The 16,304-nt window shown below is 45.4% G+C and overlaps 2 protein-coding genes across 3 annotated transcripts; one reads left to right on the forward strand and one right to left on the reverse strand.

The window, feature by feature from the left end:
- The first annotated feature begins 548 nt into the window (after window positions 1–548).
- On the forward strand, window positions 549–16,126 carry LOC108040503. Its single transcript, XM_044460840.1, has 18 exons — window positions 549–874; window positions 939–1,155; window positions 1,219–2,109; window positions 2,170–2,287; window positions 2,346–2,499; window positions 2,560–2,917; window positions 4,581–4,951; window positions 5,346–5,545; window positions 5,973–6,203; window positions 6,285–6,497; window positions 9,324–9,620; window positions 9,685–9,815; window positions 10,311–10,494; window positions 11,291–11,562; window positions 11,849–13,256; window positions 13,325–13,957; window positions 14,138–14,225; window positions 15,323–16,126. Exons 1-18 carry the CDS (start codon window positions 643–645, stop codon window positions 15,700–15,702), a joined length of 6,378 nt encoding a protein of 2,125 aa, XP_044316775.1. The 5' UTR covers window positions 549–642; the 3' UTR covers window positions 15,703–16,126.
- On the reverse strand, window positions 4,419–6,552 carry LOC108040536. Of its 2 annotated transcripts, XM_017118038.1 has the most exons (3): window positions 6,456–6,528; window positions 5,060–6,398; window positions 4,419–5,000 (listed from the first exon to the last, which is right to left on the reverse strand). In XM_017118038.1, the coding sequence occupies exons 1-3, from the start codon at window positions 6,477–6,479 to the stop codon at window positions 4,549–4,551; spliced, it is 1,815 nt and encodes a 604-aa protein (XP_016973527.1). In that variant the 5' UTR covers window positions 6,480–6,528; the 3' UTR covers window positions 4,419–4,548. The 2 variants fall into 2 exon arrangements, with proteins under 2 accessions (XP_016973527.1, XP_016973526.1); XM_017118037.1 differs by having other exon boundaries at window positions 5,060–6,552.
- Window positions 16,127–16,304: the final 178 nt, after the last annotated feature.

Genomic DNA, 16,304 nt, shown 5'->3' on the forward strand with positions numbered 1-16,304 from the left:
AAATTCTATAACTGTGGAGATCAACATCGTTATTTAAATAAATCGTAATATTTTGCATAAAGTGGTTATTAGTTTACTATTGATTATGTTAAAATTGGATTTTTTAGGAAATATTTTGATTAGAGCAAAATCACAATATTTAAGACCCTTACTGATATTAATAATAAGTTTAAAGGTCTTAAATTTATAACTATAATAAATAATTATATGGAATAACAATCAGCTAACAAAGCTATTGTTTATTCAATTTAGTTTTCTACTCAATTTTTTTTATGGCAACCTTCTCCATAACTTGTTTAATAAAAAAAAAAATGTAATTGACTTTTTTTTGACAAAAAAAAACATTTATATTTGCTTAAAAGAATGAAGAAAAAAAAGAAAAACTGTTGGTCCTAGAAATTTTTTATTCTGAAACATGGCTAAAAACAAGGCGACTCTTTTTTAAATATAAATCGAAAAGTAACGGTTAGGCGAATAGATATCGATAGCCCAGCGGCGTTGCCACCTCTTGGCTGCCAAATTTGACTTTTGCGCTAACGGAAGAGAAGAGGAAGAGATCGCGAGAAACGACGCGGTCACAAAAGAGACTCAAAAAAGAAACCGAAATCCGTGGGAAATAGAGTAAAGTGAATCCTTTCCGAGATGCTGGGAGTGACGGTGCCAGTGCAGCTCACAAAAATGCGAAACAGTGCGGAGGCGGTGGCGTCCATAGCGCAGGAGAAGGGATCCCTGCCGAGGGGCCAAGGACACGAGCAACAGGTGGGCAAAGATCTGGCCACCATAATGGACGATCTGCAGCGGGATTTCGGAGACTACAAGTATACGGTCTACCGGTGTGCCAGTAAATTCGTGGCGCTGCAAAAGATATTTCACAGTGGGTAGTCTGCACATGCACTAATCCGTACAAGTAACTCCAAGGATTAACCTCTAAATTGCAGCCGGTAAAATTCCCTACAAGCTGGTTTTGGCCATTTTGGATCGCCATAACTTGAGCGGCGGCCTGGAACTGATGGTTCCCCCGTTTCAGTTGACCTCCCTGCTCCACGATGTATACTTTGCCTGCGAAAAGCTGGGACCCTTTAACCAGGATGTGAACTACCAACTGGACAGGGCCACCGGACTGCTGGCCAACTTCTTCTGGAATGTCTACGATCCGTGGGTTTTGTCCTCATCATGCTTCGATCCAAACCCTGTACTAACACTCTTTCGTTTCCTTAGGCAACGCCGGCACTCCATTTCGCTGCTGGAGATCAAGATCACCTTTATTCTGCTCTGCAAGCTTTATAGCAGCGATCACCTAGTGAGTGACATCTTTGGCCTGCTGGCGGATGCCAAGACGCAGATCATCTCCAGATATGCCTTCGAACAGCTCCTGGCCACGCTGAGCAAGCTGCTTAGCTATTTGGGCGAGGCTAAGGCCTATGGCGCCCATAATCTTCCCTTGGCGATGGAGCAGAGCTTTGCCCGCTGTCCACATGGCGTGGGCGGACTCGCCGAACCGCAGTTCCACAAACTCTGGACGGGAGCGGGTGTCCAGACACGGTTCCTAATCTATGGAAATCTACTGGCCTTGGTGAAACGCATCGAGGACACCGAGCATTTGATACACAGCAATTCCTGCGCCGGCTGTCGCAAGGAGCACATTGTGGGCATTCGTTTTCGCTGTCAGGTGTGCCGCGATATATCTTTGTGCCTGCCTTGCTTCGCAGTGGGCTTTGCTGGTGGTCGCCACGAGCCGGGCCACCGGATGTGTGAGGTGTTCGTGGAGGATCAGCCGCCGTTGCGTTGGACTCGCCACCTGGCCAAGCTGTGCGGTTGGCTGGTGATCCCCCGGAAGACGCAGGAGGAGGAACGTCGTGGGTTCTGCAATGCCCAGGAAAGTGGGGCCGCCTTAGGGCAATCCGCTGCCACGCCCATTCCCGCGGAGACGCGCAGTCTGCGTAGTCAGTGCCAGGAAAAAGAAAAGGAGAAGGAAAAAGAAAAAGAAAAGGAAAGGGACCGCACTGTGATCCTCCAGCAGCAACAGGAGTTGTGCTCCTTGACGGGGCTGGCCAGCAAGGCCTCTAGCCGACTTCAGTCTATCATCGATCGCTTGTTGCTTCAGAATGCGTGGGTTTTTCCATTGGTACCCCTTTTTCTGCCAGGCCTAAGAGATTTGTTTTCTTCTAGGAAATTGGAAACCCAGCTGCAAACGGTGGCAACAACTTCCAGTTCGGAAATATCACAGTTTCTCAGCGCCCATCAGAGTTTTCTGCTGCAAATCATCGAGGATATGCGACAGCTATCGGTGGGATTGCTACATATTTCAGTTATACGAATGTACTTATTAAATGTGTAATTTGCAGCATTCATCTGTGGCAGCCTCGCCACCTCCGCCGACTCCCCGCGTGGCTCCTCCAGCTGCTCCGTTGGTCAGCTCCACCTTTCTCAGCTCTAGCACTCCCCAGAGGCAGATCTTCGATATGTATGCACCCGTTGGTGCCAATCTCACGCACTCTAGTAAGAACTAAACATAAATAATTAACAAAAACAATCGCAAAACATTTTAATATATTTTAGTTAATGGTGCCGAATTGAATAAGAGCTACTTAGAGGCCAACAAATCGGATTACTCCCTTAACGACATTAGCTTGTGGTTCGATCAGCGTCGCTCCAGCGTGCAGCCGGGACCTGGATCCCTGCCAGCTCCTCTGGCCCTGCCCATGCCACTGGGCGCCCTGCTGGACCAGCAGCCAGCAAATGGCGGCGATGGTCGCGACACCGAGATGGTCAACTTTAAGTTGCTGCTGCACAAGGTCAAGGAGATCGTCGAGGACTCGTACAGCGACAATGCCGAACTCTCGGCGGCCACCCAAAATCTGGAGAACGTTCTGGACAGCATCATCAAGAGTGAGGAGCAGCAGAGGCGAATCAGCACGTGAGGATCAGGATGTCACTTAGCCCAGATATCAATTCCAGCCAGACCAAGTCCGCTTTACTTTAAGTTGTACATTTTCAAATAATCCTGACAAAATGAGATCACAAATCATTCATATATTACAATTTACATATCATTAAGAGTCGGATTCTTCCAATTTCCCGATGCTTTTGAAAAAATGCTTTAATTTTCGCATAAATGCTTTAAGTTGTAGATTTAAAAATCCGACAAGAATGCAATATTATAAAACGTTCATAAATAAAATAAAACATGCCTATAACATCATGAATGCAGTGACATTATAAAAAAGTACAAAAACCTAAAAAAAAAATGTAAAACAAGATTTGAATGCAGATTTTTAGGGAATGAACCCACAAGACTTTAAAGGTATGCCACTTCCAAATCGGACTTAAATTAGAAAAGTTATGGGCTTAGATGTGCAGGTTTTAGGTCACTTTTCTGCAAGCCCATTTTTTTGAAAATTTGGAAAGGGGTTACATTGCTTAAAATGATGAAAATTCGACCCAAAAACAAAAAAAAAACTGGAAACACAGTTTTTCGGAGAATGAAAACACAATCATTTTAAAGTATGCCACTTTGAAATCGGATGTCCGTAACAAAAGTTATGGGCTAAGAAGTGCAGGTTTTAGGTCACTTTTCTGCAAACCAATTTTTCGAAAATTTGGAAAGGGGTTACATTGCTTAAAATGATGAAAATTCGACCCAAAAACAAAAAAAAACTGGAAACACAGTTTTTCAGAGAATGAAAACACAATCATTTTAAAGTATGCCACTTTGAAATCGGATGTCCGTAACAAAAGTTATGGGCTAAGAAGTGCAGGTTTTAGGTCACTTTTCTGCAAACCAATTTTTCGAAAATTTGGAAAGGGGTTACATTGCTTAAAATGATGAAAATTCGACCCAAAAACAAAAAAAAAACTGGAAACACAGTTTTTCAAAGAATGAAAACACAATCATTTTAAAGTATGCCACTTTGAAATCGGATGTCCGTAACAAAAGTTATGGGCTAAGAAGTGCAGGTTTTAGGTCACATTTCTGCAAACCCATTTTTCGAAAATTTGTTTTCTGAAATTTGGAAAAATTGTCATAAAAAATGACAAAAACCGAAAAAAAATTACAAGCCCAGATTTGAATGCAGATTTTTAGGGAATTAAACTACAAGATTTTAGAAGTATACCACTTCAAAATCGGATTTAAATTAGAAAAGTTATCGGCCTAGAATTGCATGTTTTTGATCACTTTTATTCAACACCAGTTTTCGAAAATTTGGAAAGGGGTGACCACATAAAAATGACAAAAACCTAAAAAATTTCTAAAACAAGATTTGAATTCAGATTTTTAAGGACTTAAACTACAAGATTTTAGAGGTATACCAATTCAAAATCGGATTTAAATTAGAAAAGCTATCGGCTTAGGATTGCAGGTTTTAGGTCACTTTTCTGCAAAGCCAACAAATGGAATCATCGTAGGTATTATAATATACTCTGCAAGGGTATAAAAATGGCATATATTTCGTATAAATGTTTTACGCTATCTATGTAAAATTCATAAAACCTACTTAAAAAATAAGTAGTTCATGCGCTAAATAAAATTCGTATATGAATGCAGTGCTATTCGGGATCATTTGGGCTTTTTATCATAGATGCCAGCACATCGCTGGCCATTTGCACCCGGTGGAGATGCGTCAGTTGCTCCAGGCGCTGCTTGTGACTGCTTGCCGGCTTCAGCACCTCCTTCCAGGCTTCCAGCTCCTCGTTCAAGCTGGCCTCCAATTCCAGGGCCACATCTGCGGGCGCTTGGTTGTGATCACTGACCTCCAGAACATTAACATTGCAGTGCAGCTGGAGCAGATCGCGCATCAGGCGATGCTGGAGCAGGCGCAGTCGGTCTTCCGTTTGGGCGTACACATGCCACAGCTGGCCGGGATCATCCCGAAGGATCAGGACGCCACACCATTGCGACAGCGGCTGACGGTTGTAGAAGATACGCTGGACAGGATCAGCGGCGGCCGAGGTTGACTGAAAGGCTGCGCCAGCGCACGAGTCGTCTAGAATGTCGGAATCTGTAAAAGATCATTTGTTAATAGGGACGAAAAAGGAGTTATTAGAGGTAGGTACACACCCTGATCCCTTCCCGCCTCCTGGGCTTGTATCAACTCAAACTGCAGCTTGGAAGCCAGCAGCTGCTCGAATGTCCCGCAGTCCTCAGTCGCCTGGAACTCTAATTTCAGGCAGCAACGTGCTCTTTGCGTCATCATCACGGCCAGAAAGTCCTGGTGCAGCGTGGCGGGTGAGAAACTGGGAGCCAGGGACTCCGTCGCATCCAACAGTTTCTTGACATCAAAGGTAACCAGGTGCATCTGCCTGGGGGATGCCTCCTCCTCTGCTGAGTTCTTAATCTCGTACAGCACCAAAAGATGGAGTTGCTCCGCCTGGAGGAGATCGACCAGACGGAGACGCACGACCATCACCGCGGAGCACTCGGGCGGCAGCTGTCCCGCCTTGGAAACTGGCCGCCATTTTAGCTGCCTACTGTGCTGATCCTGGCAAGCCCAGAACTGCGCCAGCTGGTCGTAATCCAGGGGCGGCTGGCCATCCGGCTGCAGTGGTAGCTCGTACAGGCGGTGCTCCATTCTAAAATTGCTGGGTGGATCCAAACCAACCACCGGACACAGATCTCTAGCGATGCTCAGGCGGTGACTGCCAGCTACGTTGACCAGGAGGGTGCCACAAACGAAATAATCGCCGCATATCCGGGTCCACACATCACCAAAACGCCGCAGTGGCTGCTTCTCTTCCAGGATCAGAGATCGCTGGGCAGGCGGGCCGAATAACAGGACTTCCTGGGCGAGGGCTAAGTCCCTCTGGGTTTGCATACGCTGGGTGGTGAGCTCCGCCTCGGCGGCGTGCACTTTCTGCAGCAGGGCCTCGCAATTTTGGGAGGCCAATTCGGCCTTTTCGGAGGTGCTTGGCTCCTCGTCCAAGGAGTCATCCTGGAAGTCGCAGCACAGCCGCTTGCCATTGCCAAACTTCAGCTCCACGACGGCCTGGTAGGGAATGGGGCCACCAACCACATGAAAAGCCACCACATCCTCGTGCTCTGCCACCAGTTCAAAGTTGGAACCGTACTCCTTGGGTCTTCGCAGGATCAGCAGAACTTGCCAGCAGTGAATCAGCAGGAAGATCTCCTCTTGCTGCCACACATACTTTCCGAATTTGAGGGGCAGCTCGTCCGTCGGCTGGAGCATGCTGCAGTCCAGCCTTCCGTCAGTGGGCTCCTCCTTCGGCAGGAACGGGCTCATGGGTCCATCGTAGTTCTCCAGTTGGCTGGCCACCTTTTGGAGTAGCGTGCCCCGCAAATCGATGTAGTGCAGCAGATCCTTACGCCGGAATTCGTAGAACCTGAGGTTCCTCGTCAACAGCAAAGTGGAGGTGTTCCGGAATCGGTCCCGCGGACGTCCCTGGAAGAAAGAAGTACAGAAGGCGATCTGGGACCGCTGCAGGAGCAATTCTGGTACATTATTCTGGACAGATGGCAACATGGATACGGAATCCACAAAGTGAACAAGGCGATTTCGAATGGAAATTGATAGATCTGACGATTTCGCGGGTAGCGATGACACCGGCACGATAACCAATAACTAACGTTATCGGATTTAAGCTTATCATTATTGAATTGATTGTTTGATTCCCAAAAGAAGAGTGTTATTTATTTTTTCATTATTTTTTCATTATTTGACTAACAGTCCAACAATGGTCAGGGAACTTAAATTTACTTTGAAACACTCATGCATCAAAATACAATTATAAAAACAATAAAAATTATGCATGCACTTCATCCGATTGCTATCGCTAAATGAAAAGTGGGTTTATTTTCTATGATTTCTTTACAGGAGGCATTTATTGAACATTTCAAACCACAATCTCAAAAATTTTTAATAAATTTCATTCAGAAAAGCAAACATTTTTAGCAATAACCAACTATCGATGCAATTATCGCTTGCCACCGATTATTCAACAAGTTGTGCCTATCGGCCGAACAGCTGATCGCTTGTAAGCGGCAAGAAGAAGACATCACGGCACACAAACATTGCATTTCTCCGCCCGCGCGTCATCGATTCCCAGCTCTCTCTTGCTCTCTCCGCCCCCCAACAGTGCTCCCCTGCTGCCCCCCGTCCCCCACCTCTCTGGGGCTGTGTGTTGTGTGTGTGTGCGGGATTTCTGGTTCACGTTCTGATTGTGTTTGTTGTGCCGTGCCTATGTATCTGTTTCTGTTGCTGCATCTTCGTCTGCTCAAAAAAAAATCACGAATGCAACTGCAGCGCTGTTTCAAAATAAAATAAAACCGCTGGCCAGGGCATAATTTTGTTGCTCAGTGTTTTCACATTTGTATTGCAAGCAACAAACAAAAATTCAAAAATAAAATAAAAAAACAAGAGAATCAAGACAACAACAACAAATGCAGAGCAACTGAAGCGCAAACACACACAAACACGCAGCTAAAGTAGGGATTGTGAAAGCGAGATAGAAATAAACTAGGCATAATTTATAGCACACACAAAAAGTCTAATTATAAGAGAAAAGTGTGTTACACGGAATCGATAAATAACGGGAGTCAAGGAGCGGGAACGGAGCCGGAAATTTTGGAAACCCACATTATATACAACAACAGCAACAACAAGAAGCGGACGCCCTCGCAGCTGTGAATCAGTCCGTCCCGTTCCCCCCGCTTTCAGCTCCGCCGCCTTCCACTTCGAGCTCCGGATATTCGGACATTGTGATTCCAATTCGGACTCTGACTCGGCCTCCACTTCCACATCCAAATCCACAAATTCACGTTTTCCCACAACATGGTGAGTACTGGTGGATTATGCCGCCTTTTCGAGTTGTTTTGGCCAAAAGCGGTTGTGGCAACAACACCCACACACACCCGGTTTTCTTGGCCAGGTTTGTGAGCTCCATGGACATGAATGGTGGCCGCAGTTCCCGTCGAAACTTCGTGGCCAACAGTTGGCGGCTTCCCACTGGAAGCACAGTGAAACCTTCTTAACGGAAACCCGCGAAAAGATCTACCCTAGGAGACCTTTGAGGTGAAATCTTTGTAATAGTTAACGTGTTTCAAAACATAATGTTATCTATGTGAAATATTAGAAAATTGTGGATTTCAATAGTAGACAACACAAATATAGCTTCTTAAAGCCCTCAAAAAAAATTATTTTGGGTTACCATTTGATTGTGATATATTTTTGTATCTTCTTCGACTTCCGAAAAATTTTTGGGTCGGAAATACTAAAATACATTCCAGTGCTTCAAATTATTGCTTAGAGTATTTCATATAGGTTTATGTGAAATATTTATATGTATATTATGTAACCCTTTTAACTCCGACTGCTTAAATAAATTAATTGTCTGAGTCATTAGAGGTCGGAAAACAACACAAATGAAAACATTAGGAAATCTGCTTGACTTACAAGTTAAAAAAAAAAAAAGTATTAAGGTGCTTGTTTATATAACGTGTTTTTTTATATTTTGATTCAAATTCGAAGCAGAGTAAAACTTGCAATATAACTGAAACCCACTGAAATCTTTTAAAAAATCCAGTTTTCGTAATTAATAAGGTACCTACGGTTTAAATAAACTTAACGAAATCTTAAGGTTCAGATCATCAGTTAAGGTGCATAATGTTAAATATAGCAAGTTTTACGAAAAACTGATAACTAATAACTTTGATAAAAAAAAGTTAAATTGTAGATATGAAAAAAACAAAATTCCCAATCTAACATTTAGAAAAAATTCAAAATATAAATGAGAATGTATTGCCTGATTAAAAAATGTGCTATTTTAATTTAATTATATTCATCTTATGAATGTTTAAAAATGTATATTTTATTATTTTTAAATTATATACATAACTTTCAGTTGAAGTACTCGGGTTAGTGTGCATAGACTGTACCAAGATTAGTTGTAGAAGTTTGGGCTGTAGTCCAGAACTCGAAAAGTATGTCAGCCGTTGTAATCTTCAAACGAAAAGTGCCTTGACTTTATGGGTTATTTGTTATTTATTCGTGTTCACATTCGAAAAGTTTTCTGTAAACTTCTACATAGTGTTTTTCGTCCAGATTTGATATACATGGTTGCTATAGTTGTTTGGGAATAGTTCGGAAGAGAGAAGAAATTGGATACTGTCCACCTTCCACCTTTGTAATTATCCCACTCGAGTGGGTTTCTAAATTCATCCATCCACCCGTACCTTTATCCCACTTGAGTGGCCAGGCCAGTTGGTACCCAAATTCGTGTCTGGAAACTGCCAAGATACTGGATACTAAATACCGCCGGCGCATTAAGCGCACTCGAGTTGGCAGCTAAATTCAAATCCGTTTCCATAGAGCCCGCCCATCGTCACGCGACGGAGCGCGCAGCAGGCGAAGATGCAGACGCGGGCAATGGCCAATAAATCGAAGACGGGGACGGCGGCAACGGCAGCGGGAGTGATCGGTGGCTCTGCCGGCGGCGGCATCGGCAGCGGCGGTATCAGCAGCGGCAGCGGCGGAATAAATGCCGGCGATCCGCGAAAAGCGAACAAACCGAGTGCAGCGCTCTTGGAGGCGAAACGTCGAGCGCGGAACATGCTCAAGAACCAGAGCAACGCCATGCAGGAGTGCGTCACGGACATATTCCAGAATGTGAGTATGGACATGGTCCATTGATGTAGCCAGGAATAACAACATATTTATCTCACCCCCAAAGGCTGTCAATTGCAAGGGTCTGGAGCGCAGGCCGACGGCCCTGATCTACGATGAATCCATGAGCCAGCACTGCTGTTTGTGGGACAAGGAGCACTACGAGTGCCCCCAACGCTTCACACGCGTCCTGGAGCGGTGAGTTCACACACGAGGGAGGTCATTTTAGGGTCTAGAAATGATTTAGGACCAAGTACTAGCATTGCTGTTTTATTTTTGTATTTTAAAATATCAACATAACTTTGACAAACCTTCAAAATAAATAAGAATTTGCTGCCCTTTATTTTTTTGAAAGTATTTCGTAATTCAAAATAATTTTGAGTATATATATTTAGGCAAAATATGTTATGTATCCAGAAAATCGTATTCTATGAAAAAAACATTAAAAAATAAGTAGAACAGTTAAACTAAATTCAGTTCAACCCTATAAAATTTAACTATTAGTTACTACTTTGCTGTCTAGCAAGTGTTTAGTGTTTACGACACTGGGTTATAATTCGTAACCATAAATTATTTAAAAAGTTGGAAAAAAGTTAATTAAATTGTATAAAGGTAGAGAATAAATTTTCATTTAAAAAAATGTATATTTTGTTTTCATATTTATACAAAGATGTCTTGTTCAATCTTCTCCAGCTGCCGCGAACTTAATCTGGCGGAGCGCTGCATGGAGTTGCAATCGAGATCGGCCACCAGGGAGGAGATTCTGCGTCTGCACACGGAGGAGCACTTCGAGCGGCTGAAGCAGACCGCCGGGATTCGCGACGACGAGCGCATGGAAGAGCTGAGCTCCCGCTACGATTCAATCTACATTCATCCGGTGAGCAATTTGCACCCACTGCGATGTCGAATCCGTAGAACAATGCACCAAAAAAACATGGGAGGGAAACGCTTGCACTTATTTAGCTTAGTTTATTGTATTTTTGCTTGATTGCTTGCGAAGATTGTGCTGTTTTTTAGTTCACTGACTTGATATATGCAAAGTGAAGCGGATTAGATTAGATGCGACCCATTGCACAGGAATTGTTATACACTTGTGAAGCGCACTATACCTGACGCTTCACAAGTGTATAACAATCGGGGCGGAAAGAGATAAAGAAATTCATTTTCAATGCACATTTATTTTGAATGGAATGAAATATTGATGCAGTATCCCATATTTAATATTAATTTATTCCATTTTTAATTAAAGACAACAGTATTCTTATGAATTAGTATTAAGACTCTTCAAAGACAAAACTAAATCAAGAATTTATTTAAATTATATTTTCTATTGTTTTCATGCTTCTATAAATATTAATTTACAAAATTCAGTTTGACTCACGAATTGCATGTAATATTACTTATTTAGAACTTTTTCCTTCTTGTGTGTAACATTTTCTTATTGCCTAACAATTTCATAAGCCTTCAATTTAATTCCCCCAAACAAATCATTCTGTTGGCAATCTCAATCTGCTCTGAAACGCACTGTAAATTTATAAAACAAGTTCCTATGTGGTGATACCCACTTATGTACACACATATGTTATTTAAACTTAGATAAGATTCGAAGCGTTTTGTTTTCTTTGGGTAGATTATACAGAGCACTGATAACCTCCCCCGCCTCTCTCCCGCAGTCCACTTTCGAGCTTTCCCTGCTGGCCACCGGGTCCACTATTGAGCTGGTGGACCAACTGATCGCTGGAAAGGCCCAGAATGGCATGGCCATCATCCGGCCGCCCGGCCATCATGCCATGAAAGCGGAGTTCAATGGCTACTGTTTCTTCAACAACGTGGCCCTGGCCGCCCAGCACGCCCTCGATGTCCACAAGCTACAGCGCATCCTGATCATCGACTACGACGTCCACCATGGCCAGGGTACGCAGCGGTTCTTCTACAACGATCCCAGGTGAATAATGCAAATTAATTGATTTATTTATATAAAGCTATGTAGATTTACGGTCTCAACAAACTAACTAGTAACTCGGAGCATTAGCAATTTATTTTCTTTTAATTAATTAAATGAATTTAATTTAATGAGTTTAATTAATCTTTAGCGAAAGTTTGAGATTTCTTCTGAGTCAGGTTGGAATTAGATTTGGAAGAGATTTCAAAGACTCATCGAATTTATAAAATTTAAATACGATTAACCTCTTTGTAAGCCATCAAGTATCTAAAACAAACTGTGTTTTCAGGGTGGTTTATTTCTCCATCCACCGCTTCGAGCACGGCAGCTTCTGGCCGCACCTGCACGAGTCGGACTACCACGCCATTGGATCGGGTCCCGGCACGGGATACAACTTCAACGTGCCCCTGAATGCGACGGGGATGACGAACGGCGACTACCTGGCCATTTTCCAGCAGCTCCTGCTGCCGGTGGCCCTCGAGTTCCAGCCGGAGTTGATTATGGTGTCGGCCGGGTATGATGCAGCGCTGGGATGTCCGGAGGGCGAGATGGAGGTGACACCGGCCTGCTATCCGCACCTGTTGAACCCGCTGCTGCGACTGGCCGACTCGCGGGTGGCCGTGGTCCTGGAGGGCGGCTACTGCCTGGACTCGCTGGCCGAGGGTGCGGCCCTGACGCTCCGCTCCCTGCTCGGCGATCCGTGCCCCCCGCTGGTGGAGGCACTGCCTCTGCCGCGCGCCGAACTGACCCAGGCCCTGCTCAGTTGCATTGCCGTCCACCGGCCCCACTGGCGTTGTCTGCAGCTGCAGCGGACCTACGAGGCCGCCGAGTTGCTGGACCAGGAGAAGGGGCAGGATCTGCACAAGGTGCTGCGCCTTTGGATTGGCGGACCGCCGCCAGTGGATCGTTACCCGACGAGGGACACGGCCATTCCTCTGCCGCCGGAGAAGATAGCCAGGAATGCGGCCCGGCTGCAGGTGCTGCGCACGGAAACGAAGCTGTCGATGCCGTCGGTGCGGGTCTGCTATGCCTACGATGCCCAGATGCTGCTGCACTGCAACCTCCACGATCCGGGGCATCCGGAGCAGCCGGCGCGCATCCAGCACATCCACAAGATGCACGACGAGTACGCCCTGCTGCCGAGGATGAAGCAACTCGCCTCCCGAGCGGCCACCACGGATGAGGTTTGCCTGGCCCACACGCGAGCACACGTGAATTCGGTGCGACGGCTGCTGGGACGGGATCCGGAGGAACTGCATCAGGTGGCGGAGGGCTACAACTCGGTGTACCTGCATCCGCGCACCTTTGACTGCGCCACCTTGGCGGCCGGATCCGTGCTGCAGGCGGTGGACAGTGTGCTGCGCGGCGAGTCACGCAGCGGCATCTGCAATGTCCGTCCGCCGGGCCATCATGCCGAGCAGGATCAGCCGCACGGCTTCTGCATCTTCAATAATGTGGCTATCGCAGCGCAGTATGCCATTCGGGACTTTGGACTTGAGCGCGTGCTGATCGTGGACTGGGATGTTCACCACGGCAACGGAACGCAGCACATCTTCGAGTCGAACCCGAAGGTGCTGTACATCAGTTTGCATCGCTACGAGCACGGAGCCTTCTTTCCCAAGGGACCCGACGGCAACTTCGACGTGGTGGGCAAAGGAGACGGCAGGGGCTTCAACGTCAACATACCCTGGAACAAGGTGCGTTTGCTAGTGGTGGTGAACTCTTGCTTGTCGTTCCCGATTTATCTATCTGACTTGTTCCGCAGAAGGGCATGGGTGACCTGGAGTACGCTCTGGCCTTCCAGCAGCTGATCATGCCCATCGCGTACGAGTTCAATCCCCAGCTGGTGCTGGTGTCCGCCGGCTTCGATGCGGCCATCGGAGATCCGCTGGGCGGCTGCAAGGTGACGCCCGAGGGCTACGGCATGCTCACCCACTGGCTGTCCGCACTGGCCGGCGGTAGGATTGTCGTCTGCCTGGAGGGTGGCTACAATGTGAACTCCATATCGTATGCCATGACGATGTGCACCAAGACGCTGCTGGGCGATCCCGTGCCGACGCCCCAACTGGGCGCCGCAGCCCTGCAGAAGCCGCCAACGGTGGCCTACCAGAGTTGCGTGGAGTCGCTGCAGTCGTGCCTGCAGGTCCAGCGTGGCCATTGGCAGTCCCTGGAGTTTGTCGGCCGGCGGCTGCCCAGCGAACCCGTCGTCGGCGAGAACAACAACGAGGATTTTCTTACCGCCTCCTTGCGACAGTTGAATATCTCAAGTGACGACGCTCCGGGGGCGGCGGCCGGACCGGCCGGCGATCAGCCCGATTGCGGCGAGGAGCGGCCCAGCGGCAGCAAGCCCAAAGTCAAGGTAAAGACGCTCACCGAATATTTGGCGGAGAACAAGGAGGTACGAGATCGGCATTGCGTTTATCCCTTAAACTACCGACCTTATTAATCGGTTGTTTTCGCGCGCGTCTCGTGCGTGCTTCTATCTCACCCCATTTCATGTAACTCCTCAATCTCAATCTCGATCTCACTCTCATTCGATCGCGATCCCAAATCGAATTGAATCTGAATCGCGGGCCAGGCCCTCGAGCAGAACGAGATGTTCGCCGTGTATCCGCTTAAGACGTGCCCGCACTTGAGTCTGCTGCGACCGGAGGAGGCGCCGCAATGTAAGCCCATCCAATCCCAAGCCCAAGCCCATTCCGCCAGAGGCTTCGTTTGCTCAAAATAATAGCCCTCTTCTTGTACACAGTACTAACTTCTTTTGTAAATATTCAAGAACAGTAATCAAAGGCTAGTCATTTAATATTATACTCTTAATATTAATTAAAGTAGATCAGTTTCATTTTGCGGATTTCTTTATATCTTTATTGACAAAAATCTGTCAAAAGGTTGTCATGTTATTTTATTTTTCTGATTTACTCATTATATTCTTTTGTAAAAAATAGTATTTAGAAAGGTTCAAATCAATCAAACCAATTTATGTCTTCAAAAAACCTTATTATTTATATTTGAGTGAACCGTTTAAAGAAATATTCAATGATTTCATTTAACTTCTCTATTGGGTGACTGATTTATTAGCTTTTGAATACGTTTCAATAAATATCTTATTGAATTTTCTACAAATTATAAAAAAAATCATGGTTTATAAGAAGCGCTATTATTTTGTTCTATATTAAATGCATTTGCATTTTGTACTTTCCTTGAACTATTGGTTATATTTGCTTTTGGTGCCTGAAATTGGAAATTGGATATTTTTCTAAATTATTTATTATTGTTTGTTGTGCTTGGAGGCTGAATTGCCGTTTTTTTTGCTATCCTGATTTGTGTTTCTTTGCTTTTTGAAATGGCTATTGCTTAATATTTATTGAAATCGGTAATGTATAAGACCCTGCAATGCTTTTCTTCTGAAATACACGAATTACTTATTTGCAAACAATAATTGTGATCAGTAATAGCTTTTGTGACTTAATAATTTGAAAATAAGAAAGAAACACTCATTATTGTTTAATTTGCAAATAAGGCGTGTCTGTGATGTGTAGTTTTAGTTTCTGCTAACGTGTTTACTCAAAGTTATATTTCCGTTTAAGTTTAAATCGATATTATTATTGATTGATTTTGACTACACGCGATTCTGGTGATTAATTTACAACTTTAAATTTTTTGCATGCTAGGAAAATATGTATTTTTCTTTACACACTTTTTGTTGTGCTTTAACCGCTTGCAAATTAATACTTAACTCATCGGTGTGATTTTCTACCCACAGCAATAAGCAGTGTGGAGGCTTGCAGCGTGTGTGGAGTGACGGGGGAGAACTGGGTGTGTCTGAGCTGCCGGATCGTGGCCTGCGGTCGCTACATGAACGAGCACATGGAGCAGCACTCCCTGGAGACGCAGCATCCGCTCGTGATGAGCATCGGCGACCTGTCCGTGTGGTGCTACGTGTGCTCCTCGTACGTGGACCATCCCCGCCTGTACGCCTACCTAAATCCCCTGCATGTGGCCAAGTTCCAGGAGCCGATGCCCTGGACGCACGCCTGTCCCAAGCGCGAGGACGGCTGCTATCCACTGGGACCCGACGGGCGGGACGAGGATGACGACGCCGGTTGCAGCGGCATCTGCTTTCAGCTGGAACGCAACAACTGACCCTTGGCCATCCGCGTGCTGGACGCCCTCACGGACTACATGTGCACGCTGTGCCCGCCGCTCAGACACCTGATCCAGTTCCTGGCCGAGCACCTCTGGCCGCTGCTGGAACGCATTTACCTTAACCTCTTGCACTACTTCCTGGCTCACTGAGGCCTTATCCTAGATCCTGCATCCTGCATCCTGCATCCTGCATCCTGCACCCTCCATCCATCCCTTAGCCTCCATCCCAGTTGACCTAAATAAAAAAAACATATACAACAGGAAAATATTGTTAATTCGGGAGCTGCCTGCCAGCCAGCTACTGGTTATCCAGATCATGGCATTTGGCACCTGGCTCCCTCAAATTTTTACAAATAAAAATTGTTAATGTTATCAACTAATGATCTAATAAAGACTTCGAGTGTTTTTCGAGTATATTTTAGCCAGAAATCTGTTTAAATTGTGGCTAATTATCAGGTTTCTTTCATTCATTGCATGAAAAAATCAAAATGTATTGTCCTATTCTGATTAGACTTCAATTATTGGTAATGAAATAAAGATTTCGGTCGTTTTTTCAGCATATGTTAGCCTTTAACTTTTTAAATCCATTAGGTGTTCGT

This window comes from Drosophila rhopaloa, unplaced genomic scaffold, assembly GCF_018152115.1.
Source record: "Drosophila rhopaloa isolate 14029-0021.01 unplaced genomic scaffold, ASM1815211v1 contig_3, whole genome shotgun sequence".
Taxonomy (NCBI): Eukaryota; Metazoa; Arthropoda; class Insecta; order Diptera; family Drosophilidae; genus Drosophila; species Drosophila rhopaloa.